General features: G+C 38.0%; 1 protein-coding gene across 3 annotated transcripts in view; it reads left to right on the top strand.

Moving 5' to 3' along the window:
* The window catches only part of LOC114880700 (facilitated trehalose transporter Tret1), a 104,330-nt gene that overhangs the window by 40,651 nt on the left and 37,853 nt on the right, over window positions 1-25,826 (top strand). For all 3 annotated transcript variants that reach the window (XM_046285953.1, XM_046285951.1, XM_046285952.1), the window contains 4 exons: window positions 2,810-2,945; window positions 8,126-8,334; window positions 9,164-9,433; window positions 18,267-18,489. In XM_046285953.1, coding sequence (XP_046141909.1) covers window positions 2,855-2,945; window positions 8,126-8,334; window positions 9,164-9,433; window positions 18,267-18,489 — 793 coding nt within the window. In that variant the 5' untranslated portion in view covers window positions 2,810-2,854. The remainder of the gene's footprint in view (window positions 1-2,809; window positions 2,946-8,125; window positions 8,335-9,163; window positions 9,434-18,266; window positions 18,490-25,826) is intronic.

Genomic DNA, 25,826 nt, shown 5'->3' with positions numbered 1-25,826 from the left:
GGAGGTCTGTGGAATGCCATGAGAATCATCCTCCGTATGCATGTCATCGTCATTCTTAATATTGTCCACAAGAGGCTGGAATCTATTTCCATCTTCTGCAGACATTGTAGGTACAGAAGAGTTATTGTCACGGACCCTGGCAGTCTTTTTCGGTTGCAACCCAGCCACTAGTGGATGGGCTCGGTGTTTGCTCATCGGGCGTAGAGATGGCGCTAGTATTGGAAGACAATGAACTGCGTCGCTTCCTAGTCTTTTGTAGGTTAGAAACCACCTGTTTAGTATTTATCGTATTTCGATTATTTTCTTTCAATAAGTCTTTGTACAGTTTATCTAACTGCAATGAATGCAGTTTCGGAGGCTTGGGCTCCTGTCGGGCACGCACTTGTTCCGAAAGATCAGACAACACTACCCGCGCACTATTTGATGGCGTTCTGCCGTTATTGTTTTTAGAGGCTGGCGAGGCCATAGCCAAGGCAGTTTTACGGGATAAACCCGCATAAATGTTTAACGAAGCCTCAATAGCACACAGCACAATAGTCCAACTAAATCTATCTTCTTCTTCTATATATATAAAAATGAATGTTTCTTTGTTTGTCCTGTATGCGTTCCTACACCATTCATCCGATTGCAATGAAACTTTGGTGAGTTGTTGTGCGAACGCCCGCGAAGGTTTCTGGGCGTATACAGTAAATCCTGGATATATGCAAGAGAAATTGGGACCCAAACATTGCATATATCCAGTCAAGGTGTCGAATCTCGGGTTACACGCGACGCTAGCCAAGCGTGAACGTAGAAAGGGACAGATAGTGGAGGGGAGATAGAGGTCCAATGATCAAAGGAAAGAGCCGAAATGTATCGGTGTGACTAATACCAATTCAATTATAAAATTTTTTTATTTTTTATTTTTTTTAATGAAACTTTTACTAGCGCATTGGTGAGATTTTTCTGATTAAAATGATACCAAACACGATATAGTTTGAATTATAATTACTTGCTAAAATTGATAAAAGTTAGCGAAAAGCCAGAGAGATTGAATCAAAACATTGCATATACGCACTGGAGGTGTCGAAGTTTGACCGGACAAGAAAGACAAATGTCCTGACAGATTCATCAACGCCCAGCCCAAACCCCTGAACTTAGAAACATGAAATTCGAGTAGTGTATTCCTCTCATGACGTAAGCACCCACTAAGAAGGGATTTTTAGAAATTGGACCCTTAAGAGTGTAAAAAGGGTTAAAATCTATTTACACGGATTATACAAACCAGACTTAGTTTTTGCTTACGAAGATCACCCATACAAATGATTAAAAACATAATTCAGGATTTCGTTCTAATCAACCTCTAAAGGCGCAAATCTAGATTCAGGGGTGAAGGTAACTATTTAGATTATGGACCGCACCTCCGATTTCGATGATTCTTAAATGTGGGGTAGAAATCAACATTTTGAATAACTTTTTCCTATACAAACACCATATAATTTGCATTATTTTTACTTATTTAAATATAAATAAGTAAATAAAAATTATAATTCAAATTATACTATGTTTGATCTTGTTTTAATCGAAAAATCTCACAAATACACTAGTAAAAGTTTCATTGAAAAAAAAATCAGTCATTCGTCATTACAAAGCAAGGAAGCGAAAATGCAGAATAATTACGCAAAATAAGATAAGTTTTGGTAATTATTGAGATTAGGTTACACCTCACCGATTTCGATGAAATTTAAATATATTGTAAACCTCAACATTTTGAATAACTTTTTCCTATACATATAACCGCTGCTCGAACTTAGTTTTTGAGATATTTTCGAAAAAATGTGGAAACTATCACATTGAATTCTGCCTATCCGTGTGCGATCGTAACAACGTACGCGTTAGTATGGGATCGCCGCTTCTCTACTGTTTCCGCAGGCAGCAATACTTTTCTGAAGTACTAGAGATTGATCACCAGAAAATTATACATACAACCATTATTACTTCAAATTCTCGAAGTTTTTATTTATGAGAGCAGACGAAGCCGCGATGGGGATGCTAGTAATTTATAAAGTACACCCGCCAAAATCACAAAAAGACTCTCTCAGCGCTGACCACGCGACGCTCTCACGTTTGCGTCCCAAGCCGGACTCCCACGTGGACAGCTCCTGTTCCAGACATCTGGGTTCTATATTCTCAGATGTTATATATATATATATATCGATAAGGCACGTGATGGAGCACTTGCGAGAAATGATGAAGTGTTACTCGCGCGGCGCCTTGCGGCCATCACGGGAATGAGGCCCAGGCGCCGGAGCGCTATACTCCGCTTAAATAACCCCCACACTCTTATCGCCAAATACGCTAACAACCTCTCATAATAGTTTTGTATTTTTTTTTAATTGCGATAACTTATTGTCAGTTGTAAAAAGTGAAATTACCCTCAAAAATTTGACCTCTTAAAAGCTAACTCAGTAATTGTTGGACAGTATTAGTCAATCTTTGCTTTTTTATTATTTTAATACGTTAAAATCTAAAATAAAAATTTCCTATCTCCAAAAGTTACCGAGTTAGCTTTTAAGGGATCAAACTGTGGAGGATGATTTCACTTCTTACAACGGATCATCGTCTGATCATTTGAGACATTTCTTTGTCAGCATTGCTTGATCAGATCACGTATACTGGCAATAAATGAATTTCCATGGTTTACTTCACAAAACTATAGTGCTATAATGTTTTTATAGAAGTATTATGTATTTGAACATTTATGATGCACAATATTGTTACTATTATACACCTTCTCCTTCAAATGTCTGTTACGTGAAATCTGTTTCAGTGTTTGGTATCTGGTGCAGTTTTGTTACTAGCAGCTGGTGGTGGAATGCCAATTGGTTATAGTGCCATTCTGTTGCCGCAATTGGCTCAAAACAATGGTACAATGCATGCTGATAGGGAGCTTGGATCTTGGATAGGTACGTATATCTTTGCAAAATTTGAATTTTTTAAATTTGTTCAAATAATTATGGAAATATGTTTTCAACTTTACTCGCATGAAACGATTATATGTGTATACACTGACTATTATTAAAAAAATGATAGTAAACGTTAAGAATATATAAAATGATTTTTGGCTGGACTATAGCTTTGTTCCAAGTAAAGTTAGAAAAACATCTCTATATAGCCGACTGCATAGCTTTTTTCGTCAGTGCACTTGCGAAATGCAGCGTGATATTTTTTTTTATTGAACATTACAACTCTTATTGCATGAATTGACTATTTATGTCGTTTTGTATACGAAATGTAAAAGGTAAGGTAATTGAAAACACAATACTTTATTATAATAGATACAACATGGAATTATCATACCACTGGTGCTGAAATCGTGAAATGTGGGACAAATCCTTATCACCATCATGACTTACCGCTGGCTTTTATAACATATTTTCTTATATAATACAAAAATTATTTTTACAGTGAGATATTTGTGATTAGACTTTTTTATTTCATGCGCCATAGTTGGAAAGATTAAAAATCGATTATTTCGTCACTTTTTGCATGTCAGAATAATTTACACTGCGAACTTTCGCATATTCTTGATCAAATAAATATTTTATGCTTTTACATATAACAAACCAGTAGGAATAAAGCATATGATACATATTAGAATTTCTCTGTTGTATATGTATTTGTTATGCATTACTATTATTACTTTGTATAAAATACGACATTCGGTATCAATAAAATTAAAAAAAGTTTATTCAGAGCAAGCGTATGTACTGCTAGAATCTCTTAGAAATACTATAATCCTTCTTCGAAAATTTTTCTTCTAGCGGCTTTGCTACTTGTATTACTGAATCTGGCCACCGGCATTATTCTTTTTATCCGACTTTGAAAAGGAGGAGGATACTCAATTCGATGTGTATGAATTTTTATTTTTTTTTATTTTTCTTTATGTATGTTCACCAATTACGCCGAGACGGATGGACCAATCGGAACGAAACCTTTTGCATCTGGTAGAGTATGTCACCCGATTGGTCCCGTTAAAAAATCATTTTGCATTTTTTCATTCCGAACGCTTTTTATTGCAAAAAAACGTACTATTTCATATACGTGCGGCGTACGTTCGCCGATTACTCTGAGACGGATGGACCAATCGGAACGAAACTTTTTGCGTCTTATAGAGTATAACTCCCCATTGGTCCCGTAAAAAAAATATTTTGCGTTTTTTCATTCCTAACACCCTTTTTTTTCTAAATGTATGTCCGCCGGTTACTCCGGGACGGATGGACCAATCGGAACGAAACCTTTTGCATCTGGTAGAGTATGTCTCCTGATTGGTCCCGTTGAAAAAACATTTTGCATTTTTTCATTCCTGACGATTTTTATTGCAAAAAACGTACTATTTGCTATACGTTCGGCGTACGTTTGCCGATAACTCCGAAACGTATGGACCAATCGGGACGAAACTTTTTGCGTCTTATAGAGTATAACTCCGCATTGGTCCCGCCAGAAAGGCATTTTGTATTTTCTCATTCCTAACGACTTTTATCGCAAAATACGTAATACTTCATTTATATCTTCCGGCGTTTATGCTGCAGGGAATGTACCGATTGCGATGAAACCTTTCACATTTAGTAAGAGGTATATCCACGATGATCCCACTTGCAAAAATTTATGGAATTTGTTAATAACTACTGTTATAGCAAAAAATCTATTCCTTCATGGTACTCTGCAAGGAATGTATCGTTCGCGATGAAACCTTTCATATTTAGTAGGATATACAGGGTGTCACGCGACTACCAGTTCAGTTTTTTTATTGTGCTATGCCAACGGGGTGCCAAGCCGTTCGTTCGCGACCTATGTCAGGCCCGGTTTTCGTACCCGACATTACAGTCCCGGGGACTGCGCGCTATACGCGCTCGGATTGGTCGGTGTTTTTTATTAACTCGAAAAGCAACCCTTAACCGACATTTTGGCAAAGGAAAAAGTTGTTTAGAATCACCTTAGCAATCATCCCTCTTCGGCTGTCGAGGTAATCGCGTGACACCCTGTATATTTGCGATGATCCCACTCGCAAAAATTTATGAAATTTGTTGTTTATTAACCATTTAAATTCGGTCAATTTTTTTTCAGTTTATGGTTATTAACTAAGCAACAGAAACCCAAAATCAACTTACACTCTCCTACAAATACTACTGGTTCCACTGGAAAGTGTGAAATAAAATAATTTTTAACAAAAAACAAATCCGACTTCGAAATGCACTAAAAAGTGTCAAATAATTACTGTTTCATTTATACCAATATTCCATAGTGTTGGTTCCTGCATTATCGACGGCTAAAGAATTGGCATAATGATACACCGGATGCAGCGCCGTTCTTTAGAACAAAGGAAGACGGCTACCGTTCGGCACGCGTCTCTTCGCGAATCGAGTTAGTAATAGTAACCAGGAGCTCGTGCGAGTCACATCTCGCTTAATGTAAAAGCGCAAGAAAGTTTGTTTGCAATAAAGGTGTGCCAAGATTCATAGAGTGAATTTATTTCGCGTACTGCACACCCCACACATAGCTATTAATAATATCTACTTAATCGTTAAAAAGGATACCAAATACATATATTTCAAAGTTTTCGGAGGCGGCGCAAAATTAAAAACTTTTCCTCTACTAGGAAGATCCTAACTCGGGCGTCGGCAACCTATGATAAATGACCCATTTGATAATTTCAAGTAAACAATATTCAACGGGAATCAACGTAGCCATTGCGAATTAACTATACTACAGTTCGCGAGTGACCGCACTTAACTCGGTCTATCTCACTAGGTCTAGGGAGATTTTTAATAGCGTGTGTGATTCCCCTTTACAGCTTGCTTCTTACTTTGCGTTCACATCATTTTTTTTTTTTTCGAAAAGTAATAGGAATTTCATTGTATCGTGAAACTTTACAATATCATCACCGGTTATCAGTTATCGTACGTCATATATTTCTGCCCACCATTTATGTATATGATCGCAAAGTATAATATGAAGCAAGATGTAGAGGGGAATAACACACGTTATTAAAAATCTCTCGAGACCTAGTGAGCTGCGCGAGTTAAGTATGGTCTCTCGTGAACTGCAGTATAGTGCATGTACATCAAGAGTGCTCCCAATTTCTGATATAATCGTTATAATTACAAATGTTTTCAGCCGGACCTATAACGTTCCGCTTTTTCTCTGACGACTTATTAATTACCAAGTTTGCCATACCGCAATCAAATCGTTATTGGCAGCATCGTTTGTTCGAGTATTTTTAATTTTGCGCCGCCTCCGAAAACTTTGAAATGTATTTGGTATCCTATTTAACGATTAAGTAGATATTATTAATAGTTATGGAATATTGGTATAAATGAAATAGTAATTATTTGACACTTTTTAGTGCATTTCGAAATCGGATTTGTTTTTTGTTAAAAATTATTTTATGTTAACCAAGTTGGACCGAGCCATCAAATGCTGGATTGAACTCATATTGTGGGTCTGACTTCTCGTGATATTAAATTAGCAGGATTATCCATGCATGGGGATATGTCTGCAATTTTTGAATTTCTAATACCTGATTGGCCACAAAGGTTTTCCACCTGGTAGACTATAAAGCCATGGAAGAATAATTCTTGAATCCGTTCAAAGATACTTCACAAAATTATACAAGTTCGTAGCTGTTCTAAGTTTATTGTCTAAATTAGCTAATAATAAGACGCCATCTAACTCTAATCGAAGCAAGGAAATCGACTTTAACAGAACTACCCTAGACTTTGCGCATAGTAACCGCGATACCAATTAACCTGTTCTATTCCGGGAAAGCAAGTATATGCAAGCCCGGTAAGCTCTTTCTGAAGCGTCTGAAAAGCTACGAATTTGTATGCAAAATGTGTTCACTATCGGTTGATAGCACGCAACGGGGAACGTTTAATTAACCGATTTCGAAAAAGGAAGAGGTTACTCAATTCGATCAGTATACTTCTTTTTTTTTTGTTTTTTTTTTCTGTGTTTGTTCACTGATTACGCCGAAATGGATGGACCAATCGGAACGGAACTTTTTGCATCTTGTAGAGTATGTTTTTCGATTGGTCCCGTTAAAAAAACATTTTGCATTTTTTCATTCCGAACGATTTTTATTGCAAAAAAATATACTATTTCTTGTACGTTCAGCGTATGATCACCGATTACTCCAAGACAGAACAACCAATCGGAACGAAACTTTTTGCATCTTGTAGAGTATAATGCCCCATTGGTCCCGAATGAAAAATATTTTGAATATTTTCATTCCTAACAACTTTTTTTTTTGAAATGTATGTTCGCCGATTCCTCCGAGACGGATGGACTAATTGGAACGAAACCTTTTGCATCTTGTAGAGTATGTCTCCCGATTGGTTTCATTAAAAAAACATTTTGCATTTTTTTATTGCTAAAAATTATTATTGCAAAAAACAGGAAGTTTCTGATCTCAACATAGGATGATTTCAATGATCCTTTAATATGTTGTCGGGGGCATGATTCTGAACAACTTTTTCATTATGCATAATTAACGGAAAGCTTTAGTATCCGAGATATTCGTGAAAAACTATTATTACTACTACAGTATTGCCACGAAATAAGCAAGTGATCTCTTCTTCGAAATAAGCACCTTGCTATCCCCTCTTCTTTATTTGAAGTCGCCCACAAAGTGGGAGGTCCGAGAAATGAGTGAGAGGTCCGTGAAAGCAAGAAGCCGATGTTTTGGGTAATAATACATGTATGTAAGTATATATGTATTGGCTGCCGGCCGCCGCGCCGTGCTGCTGCCTGCAGAAACAGTAGAAAAGCGGCGATCCCATACTAACGCGTACATTGCACGGTTGCACACAGATAGGAAGAATTCAATGCCATAGTTTCGACAGTTTTTCAAAAATATCTCAAAAACTAAGGCTGAGCGGCGGTTATATGTATAGGAAAAAGTTGTTCAAAATGTTAATTTCTACAACATATTTAAAAATAATCGAAATCGGAGCTGCCGTCCGTAATCTAAATAATTACCGAGGATTTTTATTAATCCCTAATATTTAATGTGAATAATTTAAAAATGTTTAATACAATATTAACATTTAACATTCTAAACTAATTTTAATATATTATATTTCAGCTTCGGTTCATAGTCTGGCAACTCCAGTGGGATCTCTAATGTCTGGTCCACTCTTGGATGGGATAGGCAGGCGTGGTTCCTTACGACTTACAGCCGTACCACTTTGTACTGGATGGATCATTATGGGTTTCGCCCAGAACATTCCTACTCTTTTAGTAGGAAGAGTTGTCTCTGGTCTCGCAGTAGGTTTAATGGCGGTACCAGCACAGGTACAGAATAATATTGTTTCATCTTTTCATGTTATTCTTTATCTTTCTTTCTCTCTATTGTTTATAAACTCGCCAGTTTTGGTTTAACCGTTTAACGCTCCAATCTGTGACGTGTATCACAATGTCTTCTTTAGTCTCTAGAAAAGGTATGTTCAGCTAGTAACAAAATACAACAAAATGAGACACAGCAAAATTCGATATCGCTATCTTACTTTGTCGCATTTAGTTTCGTTTTCACATTTCGTCACGCAGTGGACCTATTAGAAAAGAATTGGGCGGTGTGAATTCCCCTTGCCTCTGTGACATTTTAGCTTGCCGGAGTTCGGCCTTCTTCTGTCGTACGAACTCCTTTCAGGCACAGACAGTAGATATCAATGCGATCCTAACTTTGCAGAAATTGAGATATTTGAAGCAGAAAAAAACTAATTCATATCCTTTGTCCACCATTTGAAAATACTGATACAGTATTTTATGTAAATTATGTACAATGTACGTGTAAAAGTTTTATGTATACATTGGAACTGTTTTTTATGTGAATTAAGTTTATCAGCCTAAAATCGTGATAGATTGAAAAACTATCTTTTGAACTAATTCACTTTTCCCGCTTCTACATTCAATTCTGCAATGGTACATTATTTACTGTATGAATATTTTTAAAGCCGTTCAAATTCGCATTGTACATACAAATCTATGCGGTATAATCCTGAATTTTTTAAGAACACTCAAAATACTATGATAGATTATAGTTTCTTTTTTTTAATTATCAGACATTTGTAATAATGTTTCTTTTTCTTAAGTTTTAATTTAAATGTGGAATTTATTTTAATAGGTCTTGTTAGGCGAAATGGCTGATCCAGGACTACGCGGATTTCTAACAGGAAGCACACTTGCTTTTTATTGCCTCGGTATCGTCATAATATACGCCTTAGGGGCAACTTTAGCTTGGAATATGGTGGCTTTCTGCGGTACTATACTTCCTGTTTTGGCATTGAGTGCTCTACTCTTGATACCGGAAAGTCCTACATGGCTTGTAAGACAAAAGAAACCCGAAGAAGCAAGAAAAGCTCTATTGTGGTTAAGAGGAGGAAACGCAAAACAGGTATCATGCATCCATATTTACCAATGTAGTAACAATTTTCGGGAGTACTTCCGTTTATGGACACACTCCGATCTGGACCATATTTGGTATATAGTCTAAGGAGATCAAGACGAATCGAATGCGCATATTTTTGACGCGCGGAAACTTCCGGTTCCGGAGATAGAGAATTCCCTGAATTCTGGGGTTTTTCCCCCGATTCTGGTGTTTGAGGACATAAACCGGTGATTTATATGCAATTCAAAAAATTATATCGCCTTTCCTTGCTTATTTCAAACCAACCAAACCAACCAACCAACTAACCAACCAAACCAAACTAAATCAAACCAAACCAAACCAAACCAAACCAACCAAGAAACCAAACTAACCAGAACAGAATGAACGAAATAAGCAAGGAAAGGCGATATAATTTTTTGAATTGCATATAAATCAACGGTTTATGTCCTCAAACACCAGAATCGGAGGAAAAACCCCAGAATTCAGGGATTTCTCTATCTCCGGAACCGGAAGTTTCCGCACGTCAAAAATATGCGCATTCGATTCGTCTTGATCTCCTTAGACCAAATATGGTCCAGATCGGAATGTGTCCGTATTCGGAAGTACACCCCAATTTTCACAGTACTAACATAATATTAATCTATTTGAACTGCGAATGGAGGTTGTTGTATTACCTATTTATGAGAAAAAAGTTACAAAATTTCCATAATCTTTAATGCAAAAGGAAATGTTGATAATAATAATTAGACTGCAGTTATTTATGCATTTTTAACCGACTTCGAAAAAGGAGGAGGTTACTTAATTCGATCAGTATATTTTTCTTTTTCTGTGTTTATTCACCAATTACTCCGAGATGGATAAACCAATCGGAACAAAAATTTTTGCGGCTTGTAGAGTATAACTCCCCATTGGTCCGATAAAAAAATATTTTGCATTTTCTCATTCCGAACAATTTTTATTGCAAAAAAACGTACTATTTCATGTACGTTCGGCATATATTCACCGATTACTTCGAGATGTATGGACCAATCGAAACGAAACCTTTTGCATCTCGTAGAGTATTTCTCCCAATTGGTCCCGCAAAAAAATATTTTACATTTTTTTATTTCTAACGACTTTTATCGTAAAAAACGTAATGCTTAATTTATATTTTTCGGCGATTACTCTGCAAGGAATGTACCGATCGTGATGAAAGCTTTCACATCTAATAAGGGACATTTCCACGATGATCCCACTTGCAAGAATTTATGGAATTTGTTATTGTTAATAACTATTGTTATAACAATAAACCTATTCGCTGGTGTTACTCTGCAAAAGAATGTACCGATCGCGATGAAACCTTTCATATTTAGTAGGTGGTATTTTTGTGATGATCCCACTTGTAAAAATTTGTGGAATTTGTTGTTTATTAACCATCTAAATTCGGTCAATTTTTTTTTTCGGTTTATGGTTATTAGCTAAGCAATAATAACGCAAAATCACCTTGCACTATTCTACAAATACTGCACGTTCCACTAAAAAGTGTGAAATAGAATAATTAAAAAAAAAAATACAACCGACTTCAAAATGTGCTATAAAGTGTACAATAATTTCTATTTCATTTTTACCAATGCTCCACGGCTATTAATAAAACTTATTTAATCGTTAAATAGTATACTAAATACATTTTAACCTTTCCAGAGGCGGCGCAAAATTAAAAATACCCGAATAAACGATGCTGCCAATAACGATTTGACTGCGACGCGGCATCAAGAACTTGGTAATTAATAAGTCGCAAGAAAAAATACGAAACGTTATTGATACAGCTAAAAGCATTTGTAATTGTAACAATTGTATTAGAAATTGGCAGCACTTTTGTTGTATATGTAGTTAATCCGCTATATACAGGGTGTTATGTAACGCATTTTCACGCTCCTAGGTGGTGGTAGGGGGGATGATTCTGAACAACTTTTTCCTTTGCGAAAAATTGATCCGAAGCTTCCTTTTTGAATTATTAAGCAAAAACACTGACCAATCCGAGCGCGTATAACGCGCGGGCTCAGGGGCGGCAGCGTCGGCTACGAAGCGGGGCTTGACGTAGGTCGCGAACGAACGGCTCGGCACCCCGTTTACATAGCACAATAAAAAAATTAAACTAGTTAAACATTTTTTGTTGTTGTTCAAAACGAATACGGAATCTAATCTCTTGTCGCCTGTCATTATGTAAAAAAGGAAATTTTAAACATTCTAAATAACAAATAAAAATGTTTGAAATGAAATAATCAATACAAATTTTAAAACAATTTCAGTGAAACTTACCCATTCGTTCGTAAATTCCTATCTGGGTCAATCCTGGGTTATTGTGTCAGTCTTCATCATTTGACGAAGAAACGCGTGTGCAGAACAGCTGATTTCACGGTCGGGCTAGTGAACTCGCCTCGTTTATTGCACTTAGGTATCGCACTCGCGCAGCCCCTTTCGGGGTCGATTTTTTCACTGAAACGACCACACAAAATCGTTTATTATACTTAGGTTGCCCCTTTCGGGGTCGACTTTTTCATTAAAACGACCGCACAAAATCACTGTTACTTTTCACGCACTGTAACCTTATGACTTGAATTATTAAAGTTAGCTGCATAATGAATAAGTATACTTATGTTTACTGTACGCTTAATAAATTGCTGGCCGATTGTTTTATTCGATGAACCAATGTTTACTCTACGTGTAAACAATAGGTGGCCCCGGAAGGGGCCGATTGTTTTAATCGATGAACCAATGTTTACTCTACGTGCAAACAATAGGTGGCCCCGAAAGGGGCCGATTGTTTTAAGAATGCATGAAGGATTCAATGTATCCCCCTTGATGCTCGAAGCAAATCGCTGCGCGTGAGGCAACTGACTGCTCCACCTTCCGCGACGGCACCATGAATTAGTGCCATTGCCTGGTCCGCCGTTTCAAACTTTGGAAATGTTTATTGTTCCAACCATTCGAAAAATCGGCAGCGTCGACTTTTTCCAGGCAGGTAGACCCTTCGATGTCGAAGTTACTGTAACACGTTTTCCGATTGCTAATTGACCCTTCCGGAAAAACCCACTTTGGGGATGAAGCGAAAAAGTCAAATTCAGGTAAACCGATCTCATAAACTTTGTATAAAAGCCGTCAAACTGTTGGAACAGAAATCATTTTCAAAGTTAAAAGCAAGGTGAAAACATCATGACGCATTCGATCGAGGACTATTATAATATGTTTTGCATCTATGTGGAGTGCAACTATAACTCCAATCTTGCTGCCGAGCAATATTGTGCACAGTACGGCCCCGTAAATGCACCAAGTGCACCTACTTTTCGGCACCTTGCTTCGCGGCTTCGAACAACAGGATCGCTGGTACCGAAAACAACGGAAACCGGCCGCACCACCCGTTCCTCCGTAGCTCAGGAAGAACATGTTCTTGCTGAGTTTGAGGAAAATCCGACCACCAGCATACGCGAGGTCAGCCGACGCACCAAGTAAGTAATAATTTCAAGTAATTATAATAATTTTAATATGAAAATATAATTCTTGTTTTAATATTTTTATTTCATTTTAGTGTTGGCTGTGGAACCGTGCACCGGATCGTGCGGGAGAATAAACTGCACCCGTACAAATTCACGCGGGTGCAGCATCTGTATCCGCAAGATTACATCCAGCGGATGGAGTATTCCCGGTGGTTGTTGGGTAAAATCGAACGGAATCCGTCGTTCTGCACGTCTGTTTTGTGGACAGATGAAGCCCTCTTTACACGAGAGGGGTGCTTCAACTCCCACAATTCACACGTGTGGAGCGATGAGAATCCGCACGCGATTCGCCCACATGCAGCGCAGCACCGCTGGTCATTAAATGTTTGGGCCGGGATTTGCGGCGATTTTATCGTTGGGCCGTACATTCTACCGAGTAGATTGGACGGCCCGGCGTACAGAGTGTTTTTAGAACATGTCCTTCCGGATCTCATGCAGAGAATTCCTCCTGAAATTCGGGGGGACATGGTCTATCAACATGATGGTGCACCTGCACATTTCGCCGTAAATGTTCGCGACTACCTAAATGAAGCCTTCCAGGACAGGTGGATTGGCCGCGGTGGGCCTGTAGCGTGGCCCCCGCGATCACCGGATATGAATCCGTTGGATTTTTTTCTTTGGGGGTATCTGAAGGTATGTTTACAGTTATGTATCCATTTAATTATGTTTTTGTATTTTTAATAATAATTATTTTTATTCAATAATTATTTTAGAGCGAGGTATATCGGCAACCCATTGAAACAATGGACCAGGCAATGGCACTAATCCAAGGTGCCGTCGCAAACATTAGCGTGGAGACGTTGCGGAAGGTGCAGCGGTCAGTTGCCGCACGCGCAGCGATTTGTTTGGAGCATCGAGGGGGATACGTGGAACCCTTCATGCATTCTTAAAACAATCGGCCCCTTTCGGGGCCACCAATTGTTTACACGTAGAGTAAACAGTGGTTCATCGATTAAAACAATCGGCCCCTTTCGGGGCCACCTATTGTTTACACGTAGAGTAAACATTGGTTCATCGATTAAAACAATCGGCCAGCAACTTATTAAGCGTACAGTAAACATAAGTATACTTATTCATTATGCAGCTAACTTTAATAATTCAAGTCATAAGGTTACAGTGCGTGAAAAGCAACAGTGATTTTGTGCGGTCGTTTTAATGAAAAAGTCGACCCCGAAAGGGGCTACCTAAGTATAATAAACGATTTTGTGTGGTCGTTTCAGTGAAAAAATCGACCCCGAAAGGGGCTGCGCGAGTGCGATACCTAAGTGCAATGAACGAGGCGAGTTCACTAGCCCGACCGTGAAATCAGCTGTTCTGCACACGCGTTTCTTCGTCAAATGATGAAGACTGACACAATAACCCAGGATTGACCCAGATAGGAATTTACGAACGAATGGGTAAGTTTCACTGAAATTGTTTTAAAATTTGTATTGATTATTTCATTTCAAACATTTTTATTTGTTATTTAGAATGTTTAAAATTTCCTTTTTTACATAATGACAGGCGACAAGAGATTAGATTCCGTATTCGTTTTGAACAACAACAAAAAATGTTTAACTAGTTTAATTTTTTTATTGTGCTATGCAAACGGGGTGCCGAGCCGTTCGTTCGCGACCTACGTCAAACCCCGCTTCGTAGCCGACGCTGCCGCCCCTGAGCCCGCGCGTTATACGCGCTCGGATTGGTCAGTGTTTTTGCTTAATAATTCAAAAAGGAAGCTTCGGATCAATTTTTCGCAAAGGAAAAAGTTGTTCAGAATCACCCCCCCTACCACCACCTAGGAGCGTGAAAATGCGTTACATAACACCCTGTATAATAACTATTGTTATTGCAAACTCCTATTCTTTAGCGCTACTCTGCAAGGAATGTACCGATCGCGATGATCCCAATTGTAAAAATTTGTGGAATTTGTTATTGTTAATAACTATTGTTATTGTAATTATCCAATAACAACGGTAAACCACCTTACGGCATCCTACAAATACTGCTCATTCCACTAAAAAGTGTGAAACAAAATAATTTTTAACAAAAAAAAATCCGACTTCGAAATGCACTAAAAATTGTGAAATAATTTCTATTTTATTTATACCAGTATTCCACAGCTATTAATAAAATCTACTTAATCGTTAAATAGGATACTAAATACATTTCAACCTTTTCGGAGGAGGCGGAAAATTAAAAACTTTTCTTCTACTTGGAGGATCCTAGTTCAGGGATTGGCAACCGATGACACGCCAGTTACCGAATGACCCATTTGATAATTTCAAGTTAACAATGCGAATTAACTACATGTACATCAAAAGTTCTGTCAACTTCTAATGCAATCGTTACAATTATAAATGTTTTCAGCCGTACCTATAACGTTCCGTTTCTTACGACATATTATTTATCAAGTTTGACATACCGCAATCAAATCGTTATTGGCAGGATCGTATATTCGGATATTATTAATTTTGCGCCGCCTCCGAAAAGGTTGAAATGTATTTAGTATCCTATTTAACGATTAAGTAGATTTTATTAATAGCTGTGGAATACTGGTATAAATGAAATAGAAATTATTTCACACTTTTTAGTGCATTTCGAAATCGGATTTTTCTTTTGTTAAAAATTATTTTATTTATTAGTACTTTTTCGCTGACTGCCTTATTTTTTTTTCTTTTTTTACGTGGGGAAAATCTTCGAAAGACGCCCCCAGCCACCCTGGGGAGGGGCCGGGGGTAGTGCCGGGTTTTTACCGGCTAAAACCCCCACGGTGGCCTGCACTGGACTTGAGGGAGGGCCCCGGAACCTCTGTCGAACACGACGGGACCCCCCCCACCTTTGGCGCGTTTGCGCCCATCTCAGGGGAGGGTCTAACCTTTGACCCTCCCCCTATGTGCCAACTCCGCCGACGCCAGCCACTCTTCGGATCACGTACAATGGCGACCGCGGCCCCAGCCCCGGCCACCTGGAGCCGCCGATCTGCGATGGGGGAGAGGGGCTTACTCTCCTTGGGGAGGCCGTAGCCTCCCCCTACTACATCTACCTTGGGGAGAAGCCGAAGCTCCCCCGCTCATCCTGTTGGGGGCGATGGGCAGAGTTATCAGGGCCCACCGCTTCGTCCTCCTAAGCTAACGGTGCCGCCGGGGGTTCTCCCCCGACGGCGTCTTATCCTGCCTGTGGGGTCGGCTAACTCCCGATCACGTTCCGCGGCCTCCTTCAGGGCGATGACCTCCTCGCAGAAGGAGGTCATCGCCCGCCACTGATCCTCGCCGGCGAGCATGTTCCTCATAATGCTTACCGGCGAGAGATCCACCCCCAACTCGCACTGCAGGGCGTGACGGGCCCGTGCGAACACTGGACAATGCTCCAGCGTGTGTTGCGCGGAGTCCCGCCCCGCCCCGCAGTGGTGGCACACAGCCGTCGCCTCGCGACCGATCCGGCACAGGAAGTCACCGAAGCAACCGTGCCCGGTGAGCACCTGCGTGGTCCGGTAGGTGATCCTCCCGAAGCCGCGGTCCCGTCATTGTTTAATAACGGGCAGGACCTCCCGACCGCTCGCTGGCCGGCGGCACCGCTCGCGATGATCTCGCGACGCCATCGGTCCAGGGCATCTTGCCGGACCTTCATTTCGCTGACTGACCTAACCTAACCTTTTTCTATCTAATCGAAACTAAAAGAAAGCTCCTGCTGCTGATCGAACGGGTTAAAGGTTGTACTGTGTAATGCGCGCAGGAGGAGCCTAGCTGGCTTCTTCGTATAGGACCTTCGAGTGGGCCCTTTATAGCCCTGCCATAAACTGCTATAAAGTAATTTGTGCAGTTCGAGGTCCACCCTACCAATTGTCGCGATCGCGGTTTCTCTTTCTTTTTCATTCGCTATCCTTTCCCATGTCCGAAACTTATTATCGTCAATTTAACCAGTAAATATAGTTCAAATTATATTGTATTTGGTACCATTTTAATTAGAAAAATATCAGAAATATTCTGGTAAAAGTTTTATAAGAAAAAAATGAAAAATAACAAAATGAGGTCGTTGTATTAATATTACCTCATTGATATATATGATCCCAGATCATGTTACACTATTCGGCAAGCGAACTTCTCGGCGTCTCAGGGGTATACCCTCCAGCGATGGGGATGAGTTCTTCGCATTTATAGTATAGATCTTTTTCGGTTTTATCGAATCTTTACTGTATCTCGCAAACTAATTGAGTCCGACATGTATAGCTTAAAGGAAAAAAGCTGCTTAGAATGTCGAATTTTACAACATACTTAAAAATTATCAAAATCGAAGGGGAAGCGCCTTTTCTACAAGTTTACCGTCTTGTTTCTTCTGCCTGTAGGGTGGAATTCGCATCTTTTATAAAATCGTCCTATGATAGCCGAATTAGTGGGAATAACCATATTTGGTCATAAGTTTGAATGCTCGTGGCAACCTCGGTAGGCACATAAGGCTGATTTCGCACATTGTTTGACCGAGAGACCGTCGTCGCACGGATGGTCTCACGATGCAACACTAATTGAATTGTAAGCGCTTATCGAGGAACAGCATTCCTCCTCCCCCTTCTGAAGAGGGAGTGCTCGCAATCTCGATTTTATTTATAAGCATACAATACGATAAACAAATGATACTACAGTACATGCGTAATAACAGTACAATAATATGGTAGTAAAGTAAATATCGTTCGTGTTCGACTAACAATAAGTTATTTGCGTTTTGATTGTGTAATAATTGGCGGATTGTTCTGTTTTTGGTATTTTTTTTTATCACTTCAATTCATTTCTTGATTTCTCTTCCTGTATTTAAATTGTGGGATATATTTATAAGAAATTATTAATATAATTACGATTATTATATGGCGTTAAAACCGCTATTTCTATTTTATTACTCTCCCGGTTGAAACTTGATGTACAAGGGTTTCTTTTGACAAGCAATTGAATAGTGCGTTGCCATGAACATTTTACCGTGCTATACCCTCTCTAGACGCTGCCTTTCTTTTTCAATTATTACGAAGTGTACTTGATTACTTAGACTACTATTAAATAACATTTTCAATGAATAAACTCAAAATAAAAAATTGTTTAAAGGAAGCTTAAATATATACTTTTACATAATTTATCTTCTCAGACAATACTTTTGAACCTGTCCATGATTTACACGGTTTGCATCTTCTATTAAGAGTCTGCATGTACGTGTTACTTAATTTTACTAACTATAATTTATTATTAGTTAATTAAAGTACGGTAATTTTAAAACAGTTATATTCATGTGCTTGGGAAAGCATTTATCGAGCAAACTGACTAAAGTAATGTTTTCTTTGACAGGTTAATACTGAGATAGCAATTTTAGAAGCACGAACAAAAACGGATTTAGCACGAATGGATTTAAACATGTCATTGGCTGAACAAGCTTCGGCAGCAATTTCTACCATTCTTGATCCAAGTGTTTTAAAACCTTTAACAATCATTAATGTCTTCAATTTACTGCAATTAATCAGTGGAACGTATGTTATTGTTTTCTATGCAGTAGATCTCATTGCAGATATTGGTAAGAATTGTCTTATTATCTTTAAAATATGTAATAGGTAATTAATTGAGCTTCTCAAAAATCAAATTAATTAATTTCAAAAGATTGGAAAATGAAAAATAAGAAATGAACACATTAAGGTACTATAAACATAGAAAAAATATTCTACCACCGTAATCTGTAGAAAATTAAGTTTTGTAATTTGACATTTGAAACGCTCAATTATTTGTAAGAAAATTATTGCATGAAATCAATTTTTGAAATTAAGTTGTGGAAGAATATCATTTTCTATTAGATTGTTACCGGCAACACAGTCAGTTTATTGACAGAATTTCCAGCATCTACCTACATAATGTAACTTTTTTAATGCAACATATTCCAAAAAATTTGTTATTCTTTTCAAAGCTACGAATCATTCAGAATTAATCAATTTCATATTGATTTACTGCAACTGACAACTAGCCCCCTCATTAGATTAGAGGATAATTAGATTAGAAACAGTAAAAACTTTTGACAGCCTTTTAAACCTTAATCCGTGGATGGTCAAGCCGGGTCAATCATAACTCGAAAACCATGAAACGTATCCAAAAGTATCTTAATTAAAGTTAAATCTATCAATTTTTAAACAATAAAGTTTTATACCTTAAAAAATATTATTTGAAAAAAATAGTACCAAATTAGAAATAAGAAATTAAGGTAATTATGCACACAAAGACCCCAGTCGCCGATGAGCTTGACCTTGACATATGTTATCGAGGTCATGATCCTGAGTAACGTTGGCCTTGAAAAAAGTGGCGGTCGCGATCCGTTCAAAAGTTACGAAGCATTAAAGTTTTCGCTTTTTTTCGCGTTTTCGCGTTTTAAGCAACCTTTTCTTATGCATATAACCGCCGCTTGGCCATAGTAGGTGAAAGGCGAGTAGCCCCGGACGGCGGGTAGCCTCGGACATTTTTATATCTTTATTGTTACGTCATATAGAAATACAAATGACATATGACAACATGGCTTCTGTGCTTAAAAAACAATTGCAAACCATTAATTGCATGCATGCCAAGCAAATTAGGTCATTATAAATATAAATTTTAGTATCGCTGAAGGTGAGTTTACAGAGATCATCAAATTTCATTGACGCTTAAACAAAGGTTCCAGTTTATTGCTTGTTGTCTTAAAGATATTTAAGAAATATGTTTTTTTTGTGATATAATGAATCAGATAGACCCTATATTTATTACCTGAAAGAGAAATGTGATTAAAATTGATTGATTCTATGTGTTTTTTGCATTTTATTCAAGTGTCCGGGGCTACCCGTCATTTTTTCGACCGAGTAAAAACAGGGGTTCCAGTTTATTGCTTGTTGTTCTAAAGTTATGTAAGAAATATGTTTTTTTTTTTTAAGATATAATGAATCAAAAAGACCTTATATTTATTACCTGAAAGAGAAATTTGATTAAAATTGATTGCTTCTATGTTTTTTTGGTATTTTATTCAAGTGTCCGGGGCTACCCGCCCTTCCCCTACCGACAGTGGTCGAAGAAATCATTGTAAACAAGGGCAATCCAGATGTCCATCGATGGCTGGTGAGAAAGGCCTTTTGGTAAATTCTAATATGCACATATGTATTGCTTACCGGTCATAGTGTTGTTTATAAAAGTAGTAGACGACAAGCGGCAGGCATTTTTTGAATTATGGCATGCGTGGCCGACCGCCTTCCGGCGCACAGTGTGACGTTTGGCCGATCTAACTTAACTTTTACATTTTCTGATGAAATGGACATTCTACTATTGATATATAATGTCATTGGGCATATCTATGTCAGTTGCAAAATTGATTTTTGTCCCGCTAGACCGGCCAAACGTCAGACTGTGTGGCAGTCGGAATATTAATTTAGCCTAACCTAATCTAATCTAATGCAAAATTAAATTAGTGAACTTGTTAATCAGTGAATTAGGTTAGGATAGGCTAGACTAATATTCCGGCCGCCGTCAGGCGGCCGGCCACGCAAGTCAAAATTCAAAATCATTGAAATCAGTTAAGTTCGATTTTTTAGTTCACCCGTTATACTCCTTAGGTTTCGGCCGCCGTAATCTGTTTATATAATTGGTAATTATATAATTATAAAGCAGCAACTTTACGACTTTTCCTAAGAATAACAAAATATTTTCAACGTTTTAAAATATAATAACTTTTGAACGGATCGCGACCGCCCCGTTTGTCAAGGTCAAAGTTACTCAGGGTCATGACCTTGACAACATATGTCAAGGTCAACGTCATCGGCGACTGTGGTCTTTTTGTACATAATTAGCAAATGCTATTTTATGGTACTTTTATATCGTCAAATAATATCGCTAGCTTTCTACGTTTTGGAGTTAAATAATTTTAATTTAACGTGCTTTTCACATGCTCCAAGATATTATCTATAAAATATAAATAAAAGTCAAAGTGATCTTCATATTTTATCGAAAGGCGAAGAGAAAATGTATACATATCCTTTATTACAATTTGCTGTATATCTAATTAAATCATTAATAACATTTTCTTGTTCAGAAATCGTAAAAACTGTTAATGAATATTTGGTATATCAATTTGCGACTGTAAAGGAGGATATTAAAAAGTTGCAAAATTTTGGTTAGCTTAGACACCTAAAGTAAACTTTATCGGCAAAATTATGGGAAACTTGTTAAAAATGTAAATAAAGTAGAAATCACGTAGAGTGAAAAATTGCAAATCATTAATTTCAAATAGTTATCGCTACGTAACAAATGCTAACTCTATTTATCAAAAGTTACTGATTAACTACTGGAAATACCAAATTAATTTAGATTTTCCAAATAGTATTTTACTCACAAAACAGCTGAATTCACGCCATGTCAGTTCAGTAAAATATTTTCTATCCTCAATTATTGGACCTACATATGCGTGTAAAATTATTCAGCGTGTAGTCGGTTGTTGCTTACATGTTGCAACAGTACGTTTTTGGCTTTTCATGGCATCAAACTGACATCCACTTGTCTGCGAACATGTTTCATAATTATTTTATTGAAAATTCGAGAATTTATATGTAAATTGCAATACTATCATAGTTATCTTTATCCTATCCACCAATGTTAAGCAAGATTTCTGTCCGTTTCTTTCTACGTACAATATAAATATTAACTTTTAAGTAAAAAATAAAGTTTTAATTTTTACATTTTATGCATTTGTTACGAAGCGATAACTATCCAAAATAAAGGGTTTTAATTTTTCGCTCTATGCGCTTTCTACTTCATCCGCTGTCCACCTCAGTTCACGCGTATTTTTGGTTGTGACGTCTGATTGGTCGAAGCGGTCACATCGGTGTAAAGCTAGAGATCTCTAGATAGCACAAAGGTATCGGTGAAACATCCCAAAGATATCTGTTCCAGATGTTGAGGATATCTTACAGACATCTGATAAGTCCTGCGAATACCTGAAATACGTCCTGTAAACATCCTATGTTACAAAATAGGATATCTTGAAGATGTCGTACAGATATTTTATTAATCTTACTATTATATAAAAGGACAGCCCCTTTTTCGTTTGGAACCGCTAACCGCGAGAACTACTGAACCAATCGTTACCAACTTTTAACTACATCATCTACATAGTCCCCGGAAGGTTTAGCAACAATAAAATCTACCGACTTTCCATTAAAATGTCATTATGGGGCTCGGCACCCCGTTGGCATAGCACAATAAAAAAATTGAACTGATTGAACATTTTTAGTTGTTGTTTAAAATGAATATAAATCTTGTCGCCTGTCATAATGTAAAGAAGGAAATTCTAAACATTCTAAACAACAAATAAAAATGTTTAAAATGGAATAATTAATAAAATTTTGAAAACAATTTAAATGAAACTTACCCATTCGTTCCTAAATTAACCTGCTATGCTGAAAGCAGATAATTCACTGTGTCGATCTTGAACATTCGAGGAGGGAGCAAATTACGAAGAACAGCTGATCTCCAGACGAGATCATTGAACTCACTCAACCACACGGTCATTATCACTTTTCACAGAATTTTCTTTCAGGTAAATAAACATTTTTATTTATTGTCACGTTGCTATTGCACTGGACACAAATGAAAAACATGTAATATTCCACACTATGTACACTGAGTCCCATCGAAGTTGTCGCAGTGAAGTTGGCTACAAATTCACTAACGCATTCACGCTGCGTCGGTGAGTGAATGCGTGGCCAACTTCACTGCGACAACTTCGATGGGACTCATTGTCAGTGTACTTCGCAACGTTTTCACGACGTTTCTTTCTTTCCAACTTCAAATGGTACTGCCAGCTTGATTGTTGCGAGGTCTATTTCGCTTTTTGTCTTTTTCTACATTCAGAAATAGGTTATGGTTCCTGATCATAAATCTGTTATTCTCGATAACCAAGAGTAACAGAGAGAGACTCGTGTCGACCCTTTGAAGTCAGCGAATATAGAAAAGGACAAAGAGCGAAACAGACCTCGCAGCATTCAAGCTGGCCAAATATAAAGTGGTATCTTCGGCTTCCTATTAGTTTCCGAGATCTTAATTAGAAACTTTCGTACAATACATAGAATTTTTCCTGTACAGGCGCAACTAACACTACCGTCTTCGCTGTAGCAACCGTCATCGTCAAGTGTCGAACAGTCGTTCACACCATAGCGATATCGGCTTCCGTTTCTATAGAGTGTTTCATGTAAAATCCATTTTTTTAGTTACATTACGTTATGTTTTATATTTTATTACTATTTCTCAAGGAATTAAACACATTTGATTTATACGTAGGTTAGGTTAGGGCAGATAAATTTTCGGCCGCCGGAAGGCGGCCGGCAACGCTACAACAATCGTCGTATCTCCAAAGTTTTGAATAGGACACCCTATAGATAGTCAGGTTGGAATCCCCGCTGTGTCAACGGCTGTTCGACAGTTGACGATGTCAGCTTACTACAGCGAAGACGGTTGTGTTAGTTACGTCTGTATAGGAAAAATTCTATGTATTGTACGAAAGTGTTTAATTAATATCTCGGAAACTAATAGGAAGCCAAAGATACCACTTTATATTTGGGGTTCCCTCCTCAACCCTCCTCTTATAACCAAATGGTGAGAACTTTGGACTACCAGATTGAACCCAAACGTATACTGTTAAAAATTACATACCTTAAGTGAACTAATTCCACAATATCTCATCCGAATAACCACTTAGTTAAAAGTTATAAGCCTACCAAGTTGGAAAGCGCGCGAATGTCGAAGATGCACATCGAATTGCGAGCTCAAAATTATCTCTGCCACAATGCGCGCAGCGCGCTCCGCAATCCTCATTTTGTATCACTCCACAACACTGTTAATTCCGCTTTTTGTAATTGCATAGATTTATAATATTGAAATATTTACACCCATTTTATATAAATGATAGTGAATATTTTAGCATAGCTAAATGGAGTCAACTTGATATGAATTACATTTGGAAAAATGATAACTTTCATCGTTGAAAAAATGCTGAAAACAGTAAGTCTTGCAACACCAGCTACAACGTGTAGACACGCAATATCTTCACAGTTATCAACTGTACCAAATGGATCTTTTTTAAATTTGAATGCAAATTGTGTTGGATTGACTATGTTCGTGGGGGCAGGAATAGCATAATCACAAACATATCAACAATTTCTCATATATGAATTGTAGCCTAGAGATCAAAGTTGATTGTGGGCGATCGATGGCAATTCTATGTTTGTCAGCCTGTCATGGATTTAAGATGCTCCCTCACGGTGCGACCCTTTATTCACAGCTGCACGCTTATTTTCTACCGCACTACAACAATCGACCTTTGCGCGCTGTCCAACTTTTGCGGGCTTATAACTTCTGACCAAATGGTCATTCGGATGAGATATTTTGGAATTAGTTCACTTATGGTATGTACTTTTTAACAGTATAAGTTTGGGTTCAATCTGAGAGTCCAAAGTTCTCACCATCTGGTTGTTAGAAATATGCAAGTTCAAAGTTGGTATTTTTATAATACCGGTTTTTCCGATCATGTTATTATTCCTACAGTTAAAAGATCCGGGCAATTCGACGAGTGGTACATTTATAGTATAGGATTAGAGAGCATGGAGTTTTACCTACACCGTACTTTATTCCAATGTAACCATTGGAATACTACTAGGGCAATTAGGACTGCTAGAGTTGCCCTAGCAATCGGTTTTTTCAATCACGTTTTTATTCTTACAGTGAAGTGGTTCTAACAGTATGGTGACTGGTACATTTATAACTAAGGGTTGTTTGTTAACTGAAGAACACGTACTTATAAATAAATTTAGCATTCGTTCTATATAACAATTTAACGATTAGCAGTGTGTATCATAAATATAATTATACAGGGTGTCATGTAACGTATTTTCACCCTCCTAGATGGTGGTAGGGGGGGTGATTCTGAACAACTTTTTCCTTTGCGAAAAAGTGGTTTGAAGCTTCCTTTTTGAATTATTAAGCAAAAACACTGACCAATCCGAGCGTGTATAACTGCGCATGGGTTGCGAGATAAATGGTAGACTCTGTATATTTTCATATGCCTATGAATGCATCGGCTCACCGACGACGCGGCGTGAATGTGTTAGTGAATGTGTAGCCAACTTCACTGCGACAACTTCGATGGAACTCATCGTCAGTGTACACTGAGTTGCATTGAACTTCACTGCGACAACTTCGATGGAACTCAGTCAGTGTACACTGAGTTGCATTGAACTTGTCGCAGTGAAGTTGGCTCCAAATTCACTAACACATTCACGCCGCAGCGTCGGTGAACCGATCTCGCCATTGGCTCACCGACGCGGCGTGAATGGGTTAGTGAATTTGTAGCCAACTTCACTGCGACAACTTCGATGGAACTCATCGTCAGTGTATGTACACTGAGTTGCATTGAACTTGTCGCAGTGAAGTTGGCTACAAATTCACTAACGCATTCACGCAGCGTCGGTGAGCCAATGGCGAGATCGGTTCACCGACGCTGCGGCGTGAATGTGTTAGTGAATTTGTAGCTAACTTCACTGCGACAAGTTCAATGCAACTCAGTGTACTTACATACACGAGAGACAAAAAGTGGTAGAGTTCTACAGGATTCCAATCTTTCTGTGGCTAGAAGTTAAAGTGAAAATTGCGGAGTTCTTTATGGCTTCATGAGTTTACGGTTGCCACGGTACGGTTCAGGGTCCCAAAGTGGGTCTTATAAAACGCATTACGAGGCGGTCCTTATTACTACCTATCACAATCTATTCGAGGAACTAACTCTATGGCAGGCCTAAACGGTTACAATTACAAATATTTAAATAATACATATTTATTTCGTTACTTTCTTCTTAACAC

The sequence above is a fragment of the Osmia bicornis genome, chromosome 5 (genome assembly GCF_907164935.1).
Source record: "Osmia bicornis bicornis chromosome 5, iOsmBic2.1, whole genome shotgun sequence".
Taxonomy (NCBI): Eukaryota; Metazoa; Arthropoda; class Insecta; order Hymenoptera; family Megachilidae; genus Osmia; species Osmia bicornis.
This window is presented reverse-complemented; position numbering and strand designations above follow the sequence as displayed.